This window comes from Triturus cristatus, chromosome 3_1, assembly GCF_964204655.1.
Source record: "Triturus cristatus chromosome 3_1, aTriCri1.1, whole genome shotgun sequence".
In the NCBI taxonomy this organism is placed as follows: domain Eukaryota; kingdom Metazoa; phylum Chordata; class Amphibia; order Caudata; family Salamandridae; genus Triturus; species Triturus cristatus.
Window position 1 is genome coordinate 378558496 of NC_140583.1, and position 20008 is coordinate 378578503.

The following is a 20008-nucleotide window of genomic DNA, read 5'->3' on the forward strand; positions in this document are numbered from 1 at the left end:
TCCCAATATCCCCTCCTGCAAAAAAAAAGAAACAAGTTCTGCGAATTGCAAACAGCCCTGTAGAGAAGTCACCAACAAAGAGTAAAACTAAACCTAAACCTAAACAAAAAAAGGGTAAAAACAACTCAGGGATGATAAGAGGGGATAGTATCTCGTCATATCAAAAGCCGCAAGATCTAGAGATACTATTTAAAAGATTACATGGTAAATTGGAAAGTATAGAAAGACGCTTAATGTCTGAAATTAAACTGATACAGAAAGACACAAATACGAATAATGTAACCAGTACCGCTAAGGCAGCTCCTAACTTAATGGAAAGTGTCAGAGAAAACAGAGGCCAAATTACTAACAGCTCTATTAACCAAAGAGAGACCACCACTGCTCTGACTGTAAAGGATGCCTTGACACCACACCTACACAAAGATGAAATCCCACCGTCTATAAGGGTGCCGCAAAATCCACAATTACTTAGGACAAACAGAACTACAGAAGACTATAACAACATCCAGGGAACATTGGATCTTCCCCCACAGTCGACTCCATATATCATTTTCTAAATAATATTTCAAAACTTGCGGTAAACCAGAGGGAAACGTATGAGACATTGAAAAATCAAGTGCTTCATTGGATCTCTAGAAATGCTAATGTTGGGGCAAATATATTGCACCATGCCATCATCATGTTAAGGAGAGTGAATTGGGTGGGCAAATCTAGAAAATCATACCGGGGAGATTGTGTAGTAGTAAACTTTGAAGTAGTGATTTGGTGGGCGATTTGTTGAATGCTTTATCGAACTATGACAACGGGTATTGTTCTAATAATGTTAATCATATAATGGCTGTCCCATTGGGATACTTTTATAGGCCCAGTTACAGCAATATCCATGCAAATATGATTTACCGCTTACCACAACCTATATCACTGCATAATAGGTATGCAGCACTGAGAAGATGCAGTGAAATAGATTGACTTAGAAATGATATGGTTGGGCCAGCCGTCATGAAAATGGATCATACCATTAATAATATTGTGCTAGATGTCGACACAACCTCACAAATGGTAGTAAATCCTATGGATGGGACTCTGCATAGTAATGAGTTCGATGTTGATACCTGTAATGTGGCGAGGAAATTAGAGATCGATTGCCAAACTGTATTATCTCAGAAAGGTGACTTAGATAAACCAATAACCAGCAACACTGAACACTCTCTTACTGGTTACTCAAGGAAAGCTGGCCCCAGTATACACTTAAGTGAACCACTAAATCTCATGACATGGAATGTTGCAGGAATCAAAAACAAAATTAATTATGAGGACTGGCTGTAAACGCTAGATGGGTACTCGCTAGTCTTACTCCAAGAAACTTAGTGCACGGAACCTTTCTTTGTAAATTTCTATCAAATCGTATGTTCTAATGCCAGCCCATCTAGGATGGGAAGAGTGAAAGGCGGCTTAACCACACTAATTGCTATTACATCGCCCTTGATTTGAAAGAATACGTTAATTTCATCTGAATATTATCAGTTCTTGCATTTGAATTCAAAAGGATAGCAGGTCATTATCGTAATACATTTTTATAATAATGTTTTTGATGAATCAAAGAGCAAAGTCATTCAGCTACTAGAAAATTACTTGGATCATTTTTTGAAGGGTGTAGGTGGAGATTACTGTGTCAAATGTGTTTTCGAAGCAGGAGAACCCTACGGATATTGCATCCATCTAGGAGATAGGATCCCCCATTTTTTACGCGACTTGTATGGGGAATCCATCAATAATGTGGTGCATAAATATGATTTCTTAATTCTAGAACCCACAACTGAGGAAGGGGAAACTAATATACAAACTTTTGTAGGAGCAAGGTCATCTTCAAATATAGACAATTTTATTGTATCAGCAAATTGCAGTGAACTGGTGGAAAAAGTGCGGATTAATATCAGCTTCTTTAGCAACAATCATCCCCTAACAGCGTCAATAAGACTACATTTGACACAAAAAGAACAGGCTAAGAGAGTGGAAAACAATATTAATACACAGGGGAATAATGGATTTTCAATGAAATGGTCAGATGTGAATCCAGTCACATTTATGGCAAACCTTAAAGAAAAAAAACAAAGAGGCCTAGAAATTTGCCTGGATAGTTCTGCCCCGAACCTGGCGATAATAACTGCCTTCTATAATATTTCAACTGAAATTGCAGGTGACGTAACTATTAAAAAGCAGAAGAAGGTACGTGATCTTAACCCTAGATGGTTTAACCACGAATGCTCAAAGTTGAATGGGGAATTGAAATTGGCACTAAAACAAAAGCCAAGAGATAGCGCAATGATTTGCACCTTGAGGAAAACCTACAAAAATACCTTGAAAGAAAGAAAAAGGGAGATCCGCGAAGGGGCATGGATGAAACTAATCCAGGCCGCAGAGCTGAAAGATTCAGTTCTCTTCTTGAAAACAATTAACCATCCTTTTTTTAAAGAGAATACAGCAATAAATATCGATAATGTGGTACCGCCGATGACTGGGTTGCACATTTTCAGAGCATCTTTAACTAAGATGGTATAAAAATAAGAGAGAGTAGAAATGGAAATCCTAAATTGGTAGAACCCGTCAAATCCTTACCAATAATGCCAGAAGAGATTAAAATAGCTTTGCAAAAAAGTGCGAATGGTAAAGCCGCAGGTGCGGATGGGGTACCCATTGATGTTTTTAAGCCTAAAATAGATTTCTGGATACCAATTTTAATAAATGTTTTAACGCTACCCTTGGATGTTTTTTTACCTGCAACCTGGGTTGAAAGTATCATTGTACCGATTTTTAAAAAAGGGGATAGAGGCAAGGCCAATTCCTACCGCCCAATATCTCTTCTTGATTCCACGTCTAAATTGATGGGCCGCATAATCCCGGAAAGATTTGAAAATTGGGCCAATGAGAACAAAATTTTAACTGATGTGCAGTATGGATTCAGTAGAGGTATTGGGACGGTAGAACAATGCCTAAACTTAGAGTTATTAATTGGGAAGTATACACTAGCTAAGGAAGGGGCGCTACACCTCTGTTTCGTTGACCTTACTAGCGCTTTCGATCTAGTCAACCACTGTAAATTATTGCAAACATTGAAAGGGCTAGAGGGTTCCTATTGATATAATTAGATACTTATCTCAGATACACCTTTTTAACATCCAGGATGGGACTTTCTTCTCCTTTTTGAAGGAGACACCCTCAGGGCATGCACTGTGTGCATGTCAGCAGCTCCCCCTGTCCAAAAGCAATGCTGGCTCACGCTGGAGGCGGAGAGATGGCAGGGACTGTGGGGACCTTCAGGCTCCCCCCACATTCCCCAACTTCAAAAGCTGAGTGCAGCCAGTACTGTGGCCAGGCCCCCGGGGATGGGGTCTCCTGGGCCAAAACCAGCCCAGGATGGGGCTGAGTGCCCCCCCCCATACCTTTTAGAAAAAAAAAATGAATTAATTTTAAAAAGCCAGACTCCGGGGGAAGGGGTCCCCGGGCAGGGCCGAAATCGGCCTAGGCAGGGGGGAAGTGTGGCCCCCTCATTTCATAAAAGACTGACCCAGTCAAGCAGGGCTACACAGCCCCACACTGCGGGATTGCTGAGCGGTCTTGATTGGCCCACCCCCTTTCTCTACCACTGTTAGACTTGGCATCTTTGGCGTGGTTTCCCCTGACTTTTTGACTTTACCTCCTGTATTTTTGATGCCGTGCTGGATTTTGTTTTTGCTGGCTTAAATGCTTTGGGCACTTTGCCACTGCTGATCAGTGTCAAAGTGCAAGTGCTCTCTGTTTAAATGATTACAATTGGTTCTACCTGATTTGAACATTTGATTTACTGGTAAGTCCCTAGTAAAGTGCACTGAAGTGTGCCAGGGCCTGTTTATCAAATGCTACTAGTGGGCCTGCAGCAGTGATTGTGCCACAAACATGAGTAGCCTTGAAAAGGTATCTCAGACCTGCCACTGCAGTGTCTGTGCGCAGTTTGTAAACTGCCATGCCGACCTGGCAAGTGCACCAACTCGCCAGGCCCTAACCTCCCCTTTTCTTACATGTAAGACACCCCTATGGTAGGCACAAGGTACCCCCATGGGCCGGGTGCAGTGTGTGTGAAAGGTAGGACATGTACTGGTGTGTGTGACATGTCCTGAAAGTAAAATACTGCCAATTTCGTTTTTCACTATTGAAAGGCTATCTTGCCCCGTCGGATAGAATGGGGAATGCTTTGTAACATCTTACAAGTATAACCTTCCAGTGAGACAAGATAGAGAAATAACGTTTAGGCTCTCTGAACTCAGAATTTAATAACACATCTTTTAGTAAAGATGATTTTTAAATTGTGTGTTTGAAAATGCCACTTTTAGAAAGTAGGCATTTTCTTGTTTAACTAGTCTGTGTGCCTCTGCCTGTTTGTGTATTGACTGTCTGGTTTAGGAGTGACAGGGGCTGGGGATGCGCATACACTGTAGACAGCCACTGGGGGGGCTTGAGGTGTGCCTGGCCCTTCCTGGATGACTCAAGAGCTGAATGGAGATTGGCTGCATTTATGGTAGTGGGAGGAGATTTCCTTGCACATGGATAGGGCCTGTCTCCCTTGCACAATGCTGTCTCCACCCCATGTGGTCATACTGCACCGGTTAGGACTGAACTGGTTTGGACTGGGCTCAGATATTCTTGCACAAAGAGAACAAAGACATTTTGGGGTATAAGTATTAGACCTGAAACCCCAGAACTTTAGATTACTTCTATACTCAAGAGGAACTTTTGCCAATGAGAAGAGCTGAAGAACTGTCACATCGCCTCCCCATGGCCTCTGCTGCTGTTTGGCCTTGTGAATTTTGATGCAGCTACAGGTACTTTGTGAGAAATCATGCATCCATAGTTTTCTATGGACTCAGTTATTTGACTCTTATGAAAAGTTATATTCTTATTACATGTGTGTTGGATTTTTGTCATTTTGGTCTTGTTGAGTTCGGGTAAAGATACTTTATTTTTCTAAACTGCTGTGGTGTCCATTTGTGGTGTTATCAATGTATTACTGTGTGTTTTGAGTATGAATACTTTAAACATTGCCTTTGGGATAAGTCTGTCTGCTCGTGCCAAATTACCCAGGGGGTGAGCAGGGGTTATCTAATGTGTGTATTGCCCCTGACTAGAAGCGAGGGTCCCTATTTAGACAAAGGTACCTGTTGGACTTGGCCCTTCTGGCAGGTTCACCCCTGGACTTTTTGCTTTTATTGGTGACCTGGTGGTAGTGATTTTTGGTTTCTGCGCACTTTCCCTGTGTCCCAGAGTAAAGTGTGTGCACCCTCTGAGTGCATGTGGTGAGATAGGCCTGCCCTCCCATAGGAATGCATGGAGACTGTATGTGTCCCTGGTAGTTCCTGACGCGTGGGGTGTGCAGGCTCGAGTTTGGCATGTGCGGACTCGTGTGATCGAATGCTTCGCAGTGATGTATAATGCGTGATTATGTCATGTGCGGAAGTGCCACTTCTAGGAGTTGGCATATTAGTGTAAAATGTGCAGTGACTGCCTGTCGCGTGATTGGCTGGCTGAGGTCATGTGACGGGCTAGGGAATCCCCAGAGTCAGGAGGAGTCACCCAGTGGTGAATAGGGAGATCAGCAGCTAGATGGGTGGGAGGAGTACACCTGGGTCCTGAATAGGGCTGGGTTTTCCCCACACAATGCTGGCTCCGCCCCCTGTGGTGCGACTGATGACCCTGGCCTGCACTCTGAATAGGGAGAGGGGCTGAGCAAAACAAAGTGCTCAGGAACCAGTTGTAACTGGTTCGCCCCTTCCCTGCACCTTGAGACAAAGGAAAGCTATGTATAAAAATGGGGCTGTGTCCCCACAGAATCTGTTCTCTTCCAGGATCCTATCTGAGGGGGGCTGCTGCTGCTGCTGGAGGCCAGGAGGAACCGCCACTTGGGACTGCCTTCCTGCCCTGGAGGGCCCAGTAAGCTGGCCCCTGGCCCAACCTTGCCCCTCTGCCTACCTTCCTAAAAACTTTGCTGGACTTTGTGCTTATTCTCCCCTAAGCGCTGGGAGCGCTTTATTTGTATCCCTAAAGCGCCTGGGAGCTTTTATTGGCCTTTAGCGCTGAGAGCGCTTTCACTTTTTATCCCTAGCGCTAGGAGCGCTTTATTTCTGGAAGCCGGTGCCCACCCGGCATTTGCAGCGTGTAGGCTGTGCTGATCCTGAAGTCCCCTGGCAGGTGCCCACCCTGCCAGGGACATTGCCATGTTCGTTGGCGGGTGCCCACCCCGCTTATAACGTAATATTTGCGGGAGCCTACCCTGCGTTATTGCCGCCATACAGATTTGCTTGTCCTCAAGCGGGTGCGCACCCCGCAGTTGTTTCATCCAAAAACGGGAGCCACCCCGTATTTCTCGCCACAGAGAAAACCACCGCCGCAGCCGGGCTTCACCCGGAAGTCAGGCGACCTCCTTAAGGACGTGGGCGGGTCTTCAAACAGGAAGCAACGAGAGCCTACCCCGCGCTCCTACACGAGGAGGAGGAGGAACAGGAAGCAAGAGCGGCCGGCTCCGATCGAAGTCCCGAGTCGAGGGAGGTCCGCGCCGCGGAGGAGACCCCTGAGAGAGCAGACGCTGCCTCTCAAACCGAAGGTGAGTGCGGGCGTCCCCGTGGGTCCCTCCTCCGCCTTGCGCAGTGGCTCCCCAGCTGTGGAGCCCCTGAGCGGGACTCCAACATCCGGCACCCAGTATTTTGAGGGCAGTCCTTTTGTGGAGCAGAGCGGCCCCGGAAGGCAGCGGGCCGCTCCAACGAAGGGACAACCGTGTATGTAGAGTCCAGAGGGACTCCGACCCTGGGGGCATTATTTCTTGAGAGCATTGCATGCTCCAATGGCGGGGCATATGGTTGACGAGCCAGCGAGGGCTCCAACGCGAGGGCGTCTAAATGGTGATTTTGAGCCCACGAGGCTCCAACGTTAAACGGGGGCATTCTTTGTGTAGAGTCCAGAGGGACTCCCAACGTGACCGCAATATTTGTTTTAGAGCCCCAAGGCTCCAACCCCTGCCATATTTGTTCTGAGAAGGCACAGTGGTGCCCACGCTCATTTCTCCAGCTGCCCAGCACTTAGTGGGCAGCTGCAACATGTAGGTTGTGCCTTGTGCGCCCTGGTTTGCGCAGCCTGCGCAGGCGCACCCTGACTCTGCTGGACAGGGCATCCTAGCCCCAACAAGGCCAGTTGGCCTAGGGACTGCCACAGGTGGTGGCTAATGTGAGTTTTGCGCTATTGTTCCTAAACCTGCACCTCTGAATGTGTTTTTATGCGTCATGTGTAATGTGCTTTTACCCCTACAGGTATTGTGATACTTAGGTGGTTGTTTTCTCCTAGTACAGGTGGTGCTACTGAGGTCCTGGTTCCCTGCGCGATATTTTCCTAAGGTGGTTAGGGTTGCGTAGGTGGTACTTACCTGTTACCAGTAGTTACTGGTTGTGTGCTACATGTTCTATTTTACGCTACAGTAATTTTATATTCTATGTTCTAAGTGCTAATTTCTACAAAGTGCTAATTCCTGACAGTGGTCCATGTGGCCCTGTCCCCTGTACATAATCCCTTGTAAATTCTGCCCGTGCCTGTTGGCACATTGTAAAGTGTGTGTTTTTATCTAATGTGTTTGGTATAATACAAAGGCTATTTTTATATCTAACCTTGTGTGGAGTTTCCTTTGTGGTGGGCCTTGGGTGTTGTTGCTGGGTGCGCGCGCAAACGCTTTACACATCGCCTCCGGGATAAGCTTGACTGCTCGTGCCAAGCTACCAAGAGGGTGAGCAGGGGTTTTCTTTGGTGTGTACCTTCCTTGCCCTGACTAGAGTGGTGGTTTCTGCCTGACTTTGGCGCAAGCCTTAGCCACCCAGAAATCCCATTTCTAACAGTACCTACCACTGCCAACTAGAGACCCCAATTTCTAACAACCACTCTGCAAACACACCTCCAGACGCACTACTAATTGGGTCATGAACTCATCTTGGCTGCTGAGGGCCCTCCGACATGAACAACCCCTAATGTTACCTCCAGTAAGTCCCACAGACTGGAATTGCTAAGCGTTCTGTGGAGGTCATGCCCCCTTTCTTCAAAACATAGCAAACGTGTCTCCTCATGCACTACTGGTTGGGGAATAAAGTCCTCTTGGATACTAATGGACCTTGGGGGCCAAGACACCCTCCTGGTACTTTCTGTATGTCCTACACAGCGGGATTCCTGAGAGCTGGTCAGCAGCCCGTCCCCTTTCTCCACCACTCTGCAAACAATATTACTACATAAAAATAACATAGAAATGTACTGAAAAAACCAAAGGTAACAGGGTAATTATAGTTAGGAATTATCATTTAAAAAAACCTTAGAAATTCACTGAAAAAAAAAGGTTACAGGGATGTTATAGTTAGGAAATTGAATAAAAAAACCTTAGAAATTCACTGAAAAAACCAAAGGTCACAGGGACATTATAGTTAGGCTCAGGTTTCACTTTTGCAAAACCAGTGAAATTCAGCATGTTATAGTTAGCTGAGCTAACTATAACTAGTTTCCCCACAATGCACTGCTTATGACCTTACACAATAGATCACTTATAACAAGGTCAGTGACATCTCTGGTAACATCACTGATGACATCATGCAGAAAATCACTATTGCACCCACTCACACCCCCATAGAACCTTCCACCCACTCCCACACAATCACTCACAAACCCATTGACAGTCCCAGACCAGTACTTACACACCCACTCACTGACTTATAAATCTACACACACATCCACTCAATGAACATACAGCAACTCATACACCCACTCACACTCTAATACAGCCACTGACATATCAACTCAAACACCCATACAGCAACACACACACTGAGTCAGTCATCCATAGTGATACTCAAACACCTACTCACTCACCTAAACAGTCAATCAGACAGCCACTTACTCACCCATTCAATTAGACACTTACTTACTCATACAAATACTAACACATATTCACTTACTAATACCATCACTGACCCATACAACCACTCTCACATTCACTCACTCACACCAACAGTCACTCACATTCCCAATTTCTCACCTAAACACATTTTCACAAACCCAGTTACTAACCCATATACCACTGACACATCAATTCACTTACACATGCAGCCATACACACACTCACTCACCCATACAGGCCCTCACACACACACTCAATAACCCATACAGCCACTGAATGACCCACTCACTCATCCATACAGGCACTCATTCACCCCCTCACCTACCCACACAGTACTCAACCAATCACCCATACAGCCACTCACATACCCACTCACACACCCATACAGCCACTTAGACATCAACTGACAGACTGATACGAACATTCACGAAACCATTCATTTACACATTCACTGACAAACCTAATCACTCACATATACAGTCAGTCACGCACCCACTGAATAATCCATATAGGCACTCATACATCCACTGATTCACCAATATATCTTGGTATATATATTTAAAACTCATAAACTTTTTAAAAACACTTACAGTCACTGGATGATGTCATGAGTGATGTCACTGACCATGTCATGAGTGATGTAATATGTTAGGACATAAGCAGTGCATTGGGGGGCCGTGAGTTATAGTGAGCTCAGCTAACTATAACTGTTGAATTTCAGTGATTTTGTGCGAGTGAAACCTGAGCCTAAATATAACGTCCCTGTAACCTTTGTTTTTTTTATTGAGTATATATATAATATATATATGTGTACATATATACACAGACACACACAAATATATATATATATATATATATATATATATATATATTACCTACTGGCGGTCGCCAGTAGGTAGTTATAGTTAGGACCACGTTTCCATAGGAAATCCGCAACATTCTATTTTGAATAACTTTTGCGCCGGTCGACGAATCCTTGCGAATTTTTCAAAATAGGTGGGGCGCTACGCTCCGCTTCTACCCTGAAAGTCTCGGGGGGATTCGTCAAGCGGGGGCTGAGATAAAAGGGGGGTCCCAAAACGCATTTTTCCCATGCATTTTTCCATAGGACCTTTAGACACAGCTACAGCCCGAACGGCTGAATAGAATTACTTGAAATTTGGCAGAGAGGTAGTCCTCAGGTCAAGGAAGTGCCTTTTGTAGGTTTGGTGTAAATCTGTTCAGTAGATTCTGAGAAAATAGCCTTTAAATCAATATATATATCTGAGCCAGCTTACGGTGCGCTTACGGTGCGCTTACTGTACGCGTACGGTGGCGTGCGCGAGCGCGATTCTGATTGGCCCTTAGATCTTAGTAAACATTCGAATCGGTCAAAACCAGGAAGCGGCGGCCGCCATTTTCTCTCTCGCACTCTGAGGGGGGAGCTGATAAACAAATGCCAAAAACATATAAAGGGGCTGTTTAGACAGCGCCCATGCACATAACCATGTTAGTTGAGTCTTCAAAGATCCCCCAAGGCAAAAAACGGTAATTTTTTATTTTTCGAAAATTTCGCCGATTACACTTACCGTACGCTTACCGTACGCGTACGGTAAATAATTATTTAAAAAAAAAACCCCACTCTCTCCACCCCGTGTGCAAATGGTGGCCGAAGGCCACCGTTTGTGCATGGCATATAAGAGCACAGCATTTCCCAAAAAAATTTCAACAGATTACCTATCACAAGGAAGCGCATAATATGTCCTCCATGTGCACACGGTGCGCGAAGCGCATCGTGCGTACATGGCCCATCTAGCGTAACGTGGGCACGCGGTGCGCGTAGCGCACCGCGTGCCCACCGTGCGTGCATGGCACTAACTGCGTAAAGTGGGTGCGCGGTGCGCGAAGCGCACCGCGTGCTCACTGTGCGCGCACGGTGCGCGAAGCGCACCGTGCGCGCACGGAACGAACTGCGTTAAGTGGGCGCGCACGCCACGAATGGCGTAAAGTAACTTAGCATTTAAAAAAACGTACAAATTCACTGAAAAAACCATAGGTTTCACACACGTTATAGTTAGGAATTAGCATTTAAAAAACCTTGCACATTCACTGAAAAAACCATAGGTTTCACACATGTTATAGTTAGCGGAAATTTTACTGATAAAAAACCAATGAAATTCCCCTGTTATAGTTAGTGCAGGAAACTATAACTCACGCGACCGCAATCTTCTGCTGATGACATATGTGTCTTTATGAAAAAAAAATATTTGTAATATATGTATAGCTAAAAATTTATGAAAAAAGACATGGGCAAATAAGTGTCTAAATACAGTATTAGCATCAGCAGAGGATTGCGGTCGCGTGAGTTATAGTTTCCTGCACTAACTATAACGGGGGAATTTCATTGGTTTTTTATCAGTAAAATTTCCGCTAACTATAACATGTGTGAAACCTATGGTTTTTTCAGTGAATATATATATATATATATATATACATATATTCTTATTCGATGAAAGAACCAAAGGTTGAAGGAACGATATAGTTAGGTGAGAATTTCTATGACAATGTAACATTTTAAATGTACAAAACCACTAACATTCACCAATTAGCTCTGGTAACTATAACTCGTGCCCCAGGAATGAACAGTTTTCTGAGCAATAATTTTATTGCAAATGTTTCAGTAATATTATCAAGGATGTCATACAAGATGTTATGAGTGAGGTAATAGGTGGGGTAGCAGGTAGCAGGGCTGTTATAGGAATTACATTTTTTCTCTATTTTAGCTTTATTATTATTATTATTATTATTATTATTATTATTATTATTATTATTATTATTATTATTATTATTATTATTTATTTTTGTAGAGCGCGTAGTCACCCGAAGGTATCCCAGCGCTAAAAAAATCCTATCTCCTGAGTGCAGTGGACCAAGGGAGGGGAAAAAGAAGAAAGAGGGGCAAGAAAGAGGACAGGGAGGGCGGAACAAAGGAACGAGATAAGGGCCAGGAATAATTCACTGTGGGAAAAGGTGGGTTTTAAGCAGTTTCCTAAACCGGAGGTATTGAGGTTCGAGACGCAGGACTCGGGGGAGGGTGTTCCAAAGTCGTGCAGTCTGGACTGAGAAACGCCTTCCTCCCGATCGGGCTCTCTTAAATTTGGGGGCAACAATGAGGTTTTCGGTGTCGGAACGGAGAGGTCTTGAGGATTTATAAGGGGCGATGAATTTCTTGAGAGCAGGGGGGCCTTGATTTCGTCGTAGTTTGTAGGCCAGACACAGGGCCTTAAATTTGACCCGCTCTCTTATAGGGAGCCAGTGGAGAAATTTTAAGGCCGGTTTGGCCGACACTCTGGCAGGAGTATTCGTGAGGATACGGGCCGCGGTATTCTGAATTCTTTGCAGTTTATTCAGAGTCATCTCCGGGGCGCCCAGGTATATCACGTTGCTATAATCAAGCCTCGAAATTATTAGGCCTTGAATAAGCAACTTTTGGGAGTTGGGGGGTAGAATGGGTAGGACTTTCCTCAATGACTTCAAGAGACCAAAGCAGGTCCCAGCCACTTTCTTTGCCTGCACATTGAACGAGAGGTCGGTGTCGAGCCACACTCCCAGGCTCTTTACTTCCTCTCTGGGTTCTGGAGGAGGGCCCAAACATGCTGGCCAAATGTTCGGGGGCAGTGTAAGTCCTTTTGGGCCCAGGAGCAGAACCTCCGTTTTTGATCCATTAAATTTTAGGGCAGAAGTGTTCATCCAGTGGTGGACCTGCGCAAGACAATTAAATAGATCTGCTGGTTGTTGTTTGGGGTGGGATAGTGACACAACCAATTGTGTGTCGTCAGCGTAACTGACGACACTCACTCCGAATGGAATGATAACCTCCTCCAATGTGGACATATAGATATTAAATAAAGTGGGGCTCAGGGAGGAGCCCTGAGGCACGCCACATTGGAGGGGAATTTCGGAGGAACGGGCGTTGTTCTCCCAGATTTGGTAAGTCCTTTGAGCCAAAAAAGATGTAAGCCAGGCTAAGGCGGAGCCCTCTACACCGGCTCCCTTGAGTCTTTTGATAAGGAGTCGGTGGTCAACGGTGTCGAAGGCCGCGCTTAGGTCGAGGAGGATCACTGCCACTGATCCTCCTCCGTCCAGTAGCGTTCTGGCCTCTTCAACCGCTGCTAGGAGGGCGATGTCTGTGCCCTGCCCTGGGCGAAAGCCCGTCTGAGAGCTTTTTAGTATGTTATTACTCTCCAGGAACTGGGAAAGTTTTCTATTCACCAGTTTTTCAGCGATCTTGCTGATTCCTGGGAGTAGGGAGATGGGCCTATAGTTCGCCAGATTTTCGGGATCGAGGGAGGGTTTTTTTAACAGGGCCTTCACGACCGCCGCCTTCCAGCTTAGGGGTACAACTCCCTGTTGGAATGAGGTGTTAATCAGGTGAGTCACAGGAGGGATGATCGTGGAGGCTACCTTTTTGAGAATTCGGAGTGGGGCTGGATCCTTAGGTGAGCCGCTTTTTACGGATGTTAATGTGTCTTCTACTTCTTCAGTCGTGACTTGGCCCCAAGAAGAGAGACGGCAGGATGTTGACGGTTGCGGGAGATCTTGTTCCTCGTCCGGAATCACGGAGGGAATCGCCTCGAGGATTTTTAAGATTTTCCCGTGAAAGAAATCCGCCAATTGTTGGCATTTGGTCTGGTCAGCTAAAGGGTCAGTGGGATGTTTAGGTGCGGGTGCTGGGGGTTTCAAAAGGTCTTTTAGGATAGCATAGGATTCCTTGCTGGAGCATACTGCTTTCTCTATTCTCCCCTGAAAAAACACTATTTTGGTTTTACGGATGGTGGTTTTGTAATTAAGGAGAGAAGCCGAATAGATCTCTTTGTTTGCTTCTGTTTTAACTTTCCTCCAGGATCGTTCTGTTTTCTTGCATTCTTGGCGCAGGGCTTTAAGCTCTGGTGTATACCATGGAGCCGAGGCTACTCTTTTGAGGTGTTTAAGAGAGGAGGTTTTAGGGATGAGTGCATCAAGAGAGGAGGTTATCCATTCATTGACCTGCCCGTCAGCCATAGCTGGATCGCTGGAGAGCTCAGGAGTGGACTCTGCTAGCACGGCGGCCCATTCCCCAGGTACAAGTTTGTGCCACCGCCTGTCAGTGGTCTGAATTTTAGAGGTTTGAGGGTTGGTGAAAGATGTTTCCCAGGAAATTGGGACAAGAAAGTGATCTGTCCAAGGGAGGATCAAGGGAAGCTTGGTGGTGATGGCTATCGCATTAGTGAGGACGGGATCCAATAAATGTCCCTTCTCATGAGTGGGTTCATTGTTTACCAGTCGGATGTTGAATGACGACAGGTCTTGGAGAAGGTCAGCGGCTATCCGATCTGTCGGGTCATTCAAATGTAAGTTGAGATCGCCTAAAATGAGAAAATTGCTGACAGAGAATGCTAATTGGGCGACTGATTCAATAAGAGCGTTAAGGAATTTTCCCGGGGGGCCCGGGGGGCGGTAGATCAGTAAGCCCGACAGGGAGTGGGCTGGGGGAAGTAGAATGGAGAATTGGCAGCTTTCGCAGTCCTCGATTTGGGCATCAGTGGTTCTGCAGGTAAGATGATCCTTAAAAATTATGGCTACCCCCCCTCCCCTCCCTTTGGGTCTATGAAGTGCTTGACAGAGATACCCTGGGGGCAAGGCCACGACAATGTCCGAGTCGGTGCTGTCTGATAGCCACGTTTCCGTAAGAAAGAGCAGATCGAAGTCATGGTCTAAAATTAATAAATTAGTTTCAATTGCGTGTTTGGGGAGGGAACGGCAATTAAGAAGTCCAATCTTAAGTCCGAGTTTAGTAGGTGCGGTAGGGGGTGGAGCGCAGCGCATACAGTAGTAGAAAGGTTTACCTACGGAATGCGTATGGTAACAGGTCAATATTGTTTTCGGTTGAAGTGCACGGAGCATGTCTCCGGTGTATACCATGCGCGCGCGTGGGGTATCCGGCAGCGTTTCTGGGCCTGGGTCCGTCTGGGCCCGGACGGGCCCAGACGGGCTTGCCTTTGGCGCGCCTTCGGCGCGCTGACGGCGCGCCCGCTGCGCCCGTCCGCTGCGCGTACGGATGTTGCACATATTTAAAGTTCAGATTGGACGTGGCCTCAAGAAGTGGGCGTGGCCTGACTGCAGGCTCGCTCGCTGCTGTCGGGAATGGCGTTTTTCTAACCCGTGGCGGTGTTAATATCGACTGCCAGGGAGTCAAGAGGTAAGAGTAAGTGCCCCAGCTGCTATGCAGGTGAGGGGAAGTGCGCAGTTTTAAAATCACAATCACACACAATTTCGTAAATGACACATGTTTTGAAAGCAAAACCTCCCGGCTGAGCCTCAGGAGTACAGATTTCAATGAGGGCGGGAAGGCGGCGCTTTAAGTAGTCTTAGGGGCGTGGCCTCAAGAAGTGGGCGTGGCCTGACTGCAGGCTCGCTCGCTGCTGTCGGGAATGGCGTTTTTCTAACCCGTGGCGGTGTTAATATCGACTGCCAGGGAGTCAAGAGGTAAGAGTAAGTGCCCCAGCTGCTATGCAGGTGAGGGGAAGTGCGCAGTTTTAAAATCACAATCACACACAATTTCGTAAATGACACATGTTTTGAAAGCAAAACCTCCCGGCTGAGCCTCAGGAGTACAGATTTCAATGAGGGCGGGAAGGCGGCGCTTTAAGTAGTCTTAGGGGCGTGGCCTCAAGAAGTGGGCGTGGCCTGACTGCAGGCTCGCTCGCTGCTGTCGGGAATGGCGTTTTTCTAACCCGTGGCGGTGTTAATATCGACTGCCAGGGAGTCAAGAGGTAAGAGTAAGTGCCCCAGCTGCTGTGCAGGTGAGGGGAAGTGCGCAGTTTTAAAATCACAATCACACACAATTTCGTAAGTGACACATGTTTTGAAAGCAAAACCTCCCGGCTGAGCCTCAGGAGTACAGATTTCCCTTCTAACTTAGCCTCTTTTATTGAGATGGTGGTTTGGACATGATTTTACTAACACGACAAAATGCCACGTACCCATTTATTATGGTTAGACATTGCTGTCCTGTAGTCTGCACTGTTAGTTTCAGGGATACATACCAGAACGTGATGTGCTTGCTTTATTTTGTGCTCGTACCAAACAAATCTTTCACCCAGATCATGTAAAGATGTCTTTCTGCGTCTCTGGATGAATGAGATAAGGCCTGCGTTTTATTATTTAAAATATATCCGTTTTGAATTCAGTGAGAGGCACTTCACATCGCAGTTATAATGGAAACTGTTGAGAGCTGTGAATGAGAGGCAGCTCCGCAGGCCCTGACATTCATTCTAAGGAGGAAGATAGCTGTACAGGCAGAAGTGTGTAGGCTTGCACACACTTAGGAGTGCATTCACTGATGCACTGAGGCTGGTTTCCATATATTACACATATATTACACAAAGGTATGGCTTAGATCATTCCAAAATGTCTAGCAGAGGGTACTCCCATTGTATGCAAGTGGGGGGTATTAGAGATTGATAGAAGTAATATTAGGGACAATAAACATTGTGTAATAATGCATATAACAAAGGTGTGTTTCATCTGTCTTTCAAGGATTAGATTTTTTCAATAAACAGTTGAAAATGCATTATTGTCTCTTCTCTTTGTTGAACATTGGCCATACAAAAGTGACAAACGAATGGGTAAGATCTGTTTCCATAAAATCCTTGGGAATAAGAGTGGTCACATTTGAGGTTGGCGATAGCATCTATAACTCTGGCCTAGTTGTGGTACTGTGAGCTAGCCGGTCCAACATTTACTTATGATATAAGAAGATTTAGTCCCTATATTATGACGCTTTGTTGATCCAATCCACATTCCTGCTACTTTCGTAGGAACTGTGTAACAGTACATTGCGAAGGGGCAAGTTATAGTTACCTTGGGGCACGAGTTATAAAATTACATTAACCTTTGTTTTTGTTGAGAATGTCTAGTTATTTTTTAACACTAAGTAATATTCTATTACCATACTTAAAGCCAACCTGCTGCCATGCTTGGCTTTTGGCTCCCCCCCACAGCAGCCAAACCCATACTGAGCATGGCCTTTGGTCATGCTGAGGGTTGACCTCAGGGCTTGGCCTGAAGTCAGGCCCTGCACCAACCATCCACAGGCAGCCAAACACACCACGTATAGTCTCCCTCCTCGAGCCAAAAATGGCCCCTAGGCTCAGGATATGTGTCCAACCCCTGCAGGCAGCCAACACCACGCTGCACACAGTCTTTGGCCATGTATGGTGAGGGGTTGGTCGCAGGCCCCGACCTGCAGCCAGGCCCTCTGGCCAACCCTGCAGCCTGGTTCTCTGTCCAACCCTCCCACAGGCAGCCAACATTATGCAGTGCACAGCCTTTGGGTGGGCAGTCAATCATATGCTGTGTAGAGCCCCCTCCCCAAGCCATTAGTGGTCCTGGGGATACCCATAACCCGAGGCCAACCACTAATAATAGGGAAGGGGGCATGCAAACCCTTCCCCAAGCCTCATTAGGCCCTATTGCCCAGGGGCAAATCCTAATATTAAGGGGAGGGGGGCCACAAGAACTCCCACAAAGTACAAGTTGGGGGCTTTGAGAGGACCCCTGCCATGGTGCACGAGCCAGCATTGCTCCTGCCCAGATGGAGTAGCTTTTAATGTTCTGTCTCCTTCCTCACAGTAGTGTCACCAGGGAAACAGAAATCTGCTTCCACCCAGCGGCAGCAATTTTAAATCTCTTGCTAGCTGGGAGCAGACATACCTTCCCTGCCCATGCTTTGCAGACAGGTATGGTGGGTTTGTTCCCGCCTGTAAGGGGATTTAAAAATTGCTCCAACTGGAGAAAGAGGGGTGCATGGCCTCCTTCTTTTTAGGTTTTGCTTCGCCCCAGGGGGGTGAGGACCCGGTGCCCATTTAAGGATCATGAAGGAGGGTTGCATGGCCCCCTCCTCTTATTTATTGATACGACCCCATGAGATTGGTTCTCCGGAACCAGTTGGAATCCTGGGTAGGGGGCCACACATTCCTCTCTCCTTTTGAAATGTGTTGGCCCAGGGGATGTGGTCCCCAGGGCCATTTAAGTTTTGGGTAGGTGGGCCGCACAGGCCCATCCCCTTCATTATAATATAATCCCTGGGAGATGGGGGCCCTGGGGCCTCTTGGGGAGAGGCGCCATATGCCCTTCTCCACCTAAATTTTGTATCCGCCCTGGCCCAACCTGAGTCCTAAGAAGGCCTTTGCCACATTGTTCTGGATGTGTTCACAGCCAATCAGATCTCATCTTGAGATCTGTCAGGTCCGCAAGAGTAATGCATGAAATGGACCTCTTAATATGGGCAAGCCAATTGCGCTGCCGGTGCGTCACATAAAGTGACACCGGTGGCATAATGGGCTTGTAAATGAGGCCCAACTTTGGCCAAATCATACATTACAGTAATAGTAAACTTGCTTTCTCTTCTGTATCACAACAGTGCAAAAGACAGATTCCTTTTTATTGTATTGTACTGTAATTTATGGAGCACTTAGTAACCCTGACAGGTTGTTAATATCACAGTAAAATGGAACTGACTTGTAGAAACAATTCTCTGTGACTCAAAGATTCCAATTAGATTCAGTTGCCAGAAGAACACAGGTGGGGTCATACAGACTAAGCTTAGCTCTTATGATTCTTTCTTACTCCATGGATTTAACCCATTGTGCTCTGTATGTTTTTTTTTCTCATAACTGGTGCACATGAAAAAACAGTATTGCATAAACCATGTCTTCAGAACTGCTGAGTGTATTATGCTTGGTATTGTTGATGGAGGGGAGGGACATCATGACCCTCTCTATTTGCAACAATGTTTATAAAAAACATGTAACATTCTGCTAATCTGAATATATAATTTAACATCCAGTGTGTATGTAAACGATTACTGAAGAAATTGCTGAAATCTGTTTTCAATGTGTTTGTCTCTGTTTCTTGACGAGTACACTATCTACTTACGTCATGGCCTGATAAATGGATTCAATTCCATAACGCATTGCAAATTCATCGACAATTTCTTGTGCAGCATCATCAAAGTAAACCTTCCATGCCTCGTCTCCTTTTATTTGAGGTATTTTAACAACGCCATTAGCTTTAACCTCTGTCAAGTGATGGAAGAGATTCTGTAAATAAAAGGGAATGCAGGTCATTAGTGAATGAATGTACGTACCTAGCAGATATTGTTTAAGTGGAGATTTATGAAAGCATATCAAACATTAATTGGCCTTTGGGTACACATTATTACAAAAAACACAAACACACACATACAGACACGCACACACATATATATATATATATATATATACATTTTTCTGTTGTAGCATTCTCACTATCAATGCTAAGCCACTTAATTTATGCAACACGTACACAAAGAATGAAAAGACTGCTAAGCTACAGGTTATACTTTCTTGGTATACCTCATTGTATAAGTCCTGAAATAAACATTAGGATTCAATGGCTGCTCACTGATTAAGAAATCAATCCACAGACATCAGGAATTACTTCCTACGTGTACCACCTAAGGACTACTGCCCAAGAATTGTATAACTTTGTGTGGTTTTATAATTCACTATATAAAGTTATCTCTTGACAGTTTCTACCCTACAGCAATGGAGATTTCACATTTCACATTTTTTCTATGTACTTAATTTTCGAATTCCCTATAGAGGCTATTCATTTCTCCTAGTTAGTTTTTCTCTTTATATCAGATCTGGGCATGCACATTGGCTCACTTTATGGCTTACTGTATTTTTTATCACTGATGTGCATTTTCCCTGAGGGTTGCCTTGTCGCTCAGTGCAGCAATGGGCATTCCCAATTCGGCCATCTTCTCGGGTATAATATTGACTGCGCTGAGTCAGCATTTGTTACAGGTAGCAATAGGTAGAGCTTACTGGAACAACTGCGAGCCTGAAGGTGCCACCCACGTTTTGTGTCTTTCCACTGATCTGATCTGATTTTTCATACAATTTAACCCTTCCATGCAACACAAATTCGAAACTTGACAGGTTATTATTTCTGTTTCCTACTCCAGTTTAATATACTAAACAAGAACAATTA

At 45.5% G+C, this 20008-nt stretch overlaps 1 protein-coding gene across 1 annotated transcript in view; it reads right to left on the reverse strand.

Annotated features, from left to right (window-relative positions):
* UNC13C (unc-13 homolog C) overlaps window positions 1–20008 on the reverse strand; it is a 1458878-nt gene that overhangs the window by 745370 nt on the left and 693500 nt on the right. The window contains exon 13 of the mRNA XM_085644160.1: window positions 18908–19071. Within this exon, the coding sequence (XP_085500286.1) occupies window positions 18908–19071 (164 nt within the window). The remainder of the gene's footprint in view (window positions 1–18907; window positions 19072–20008) is intronic.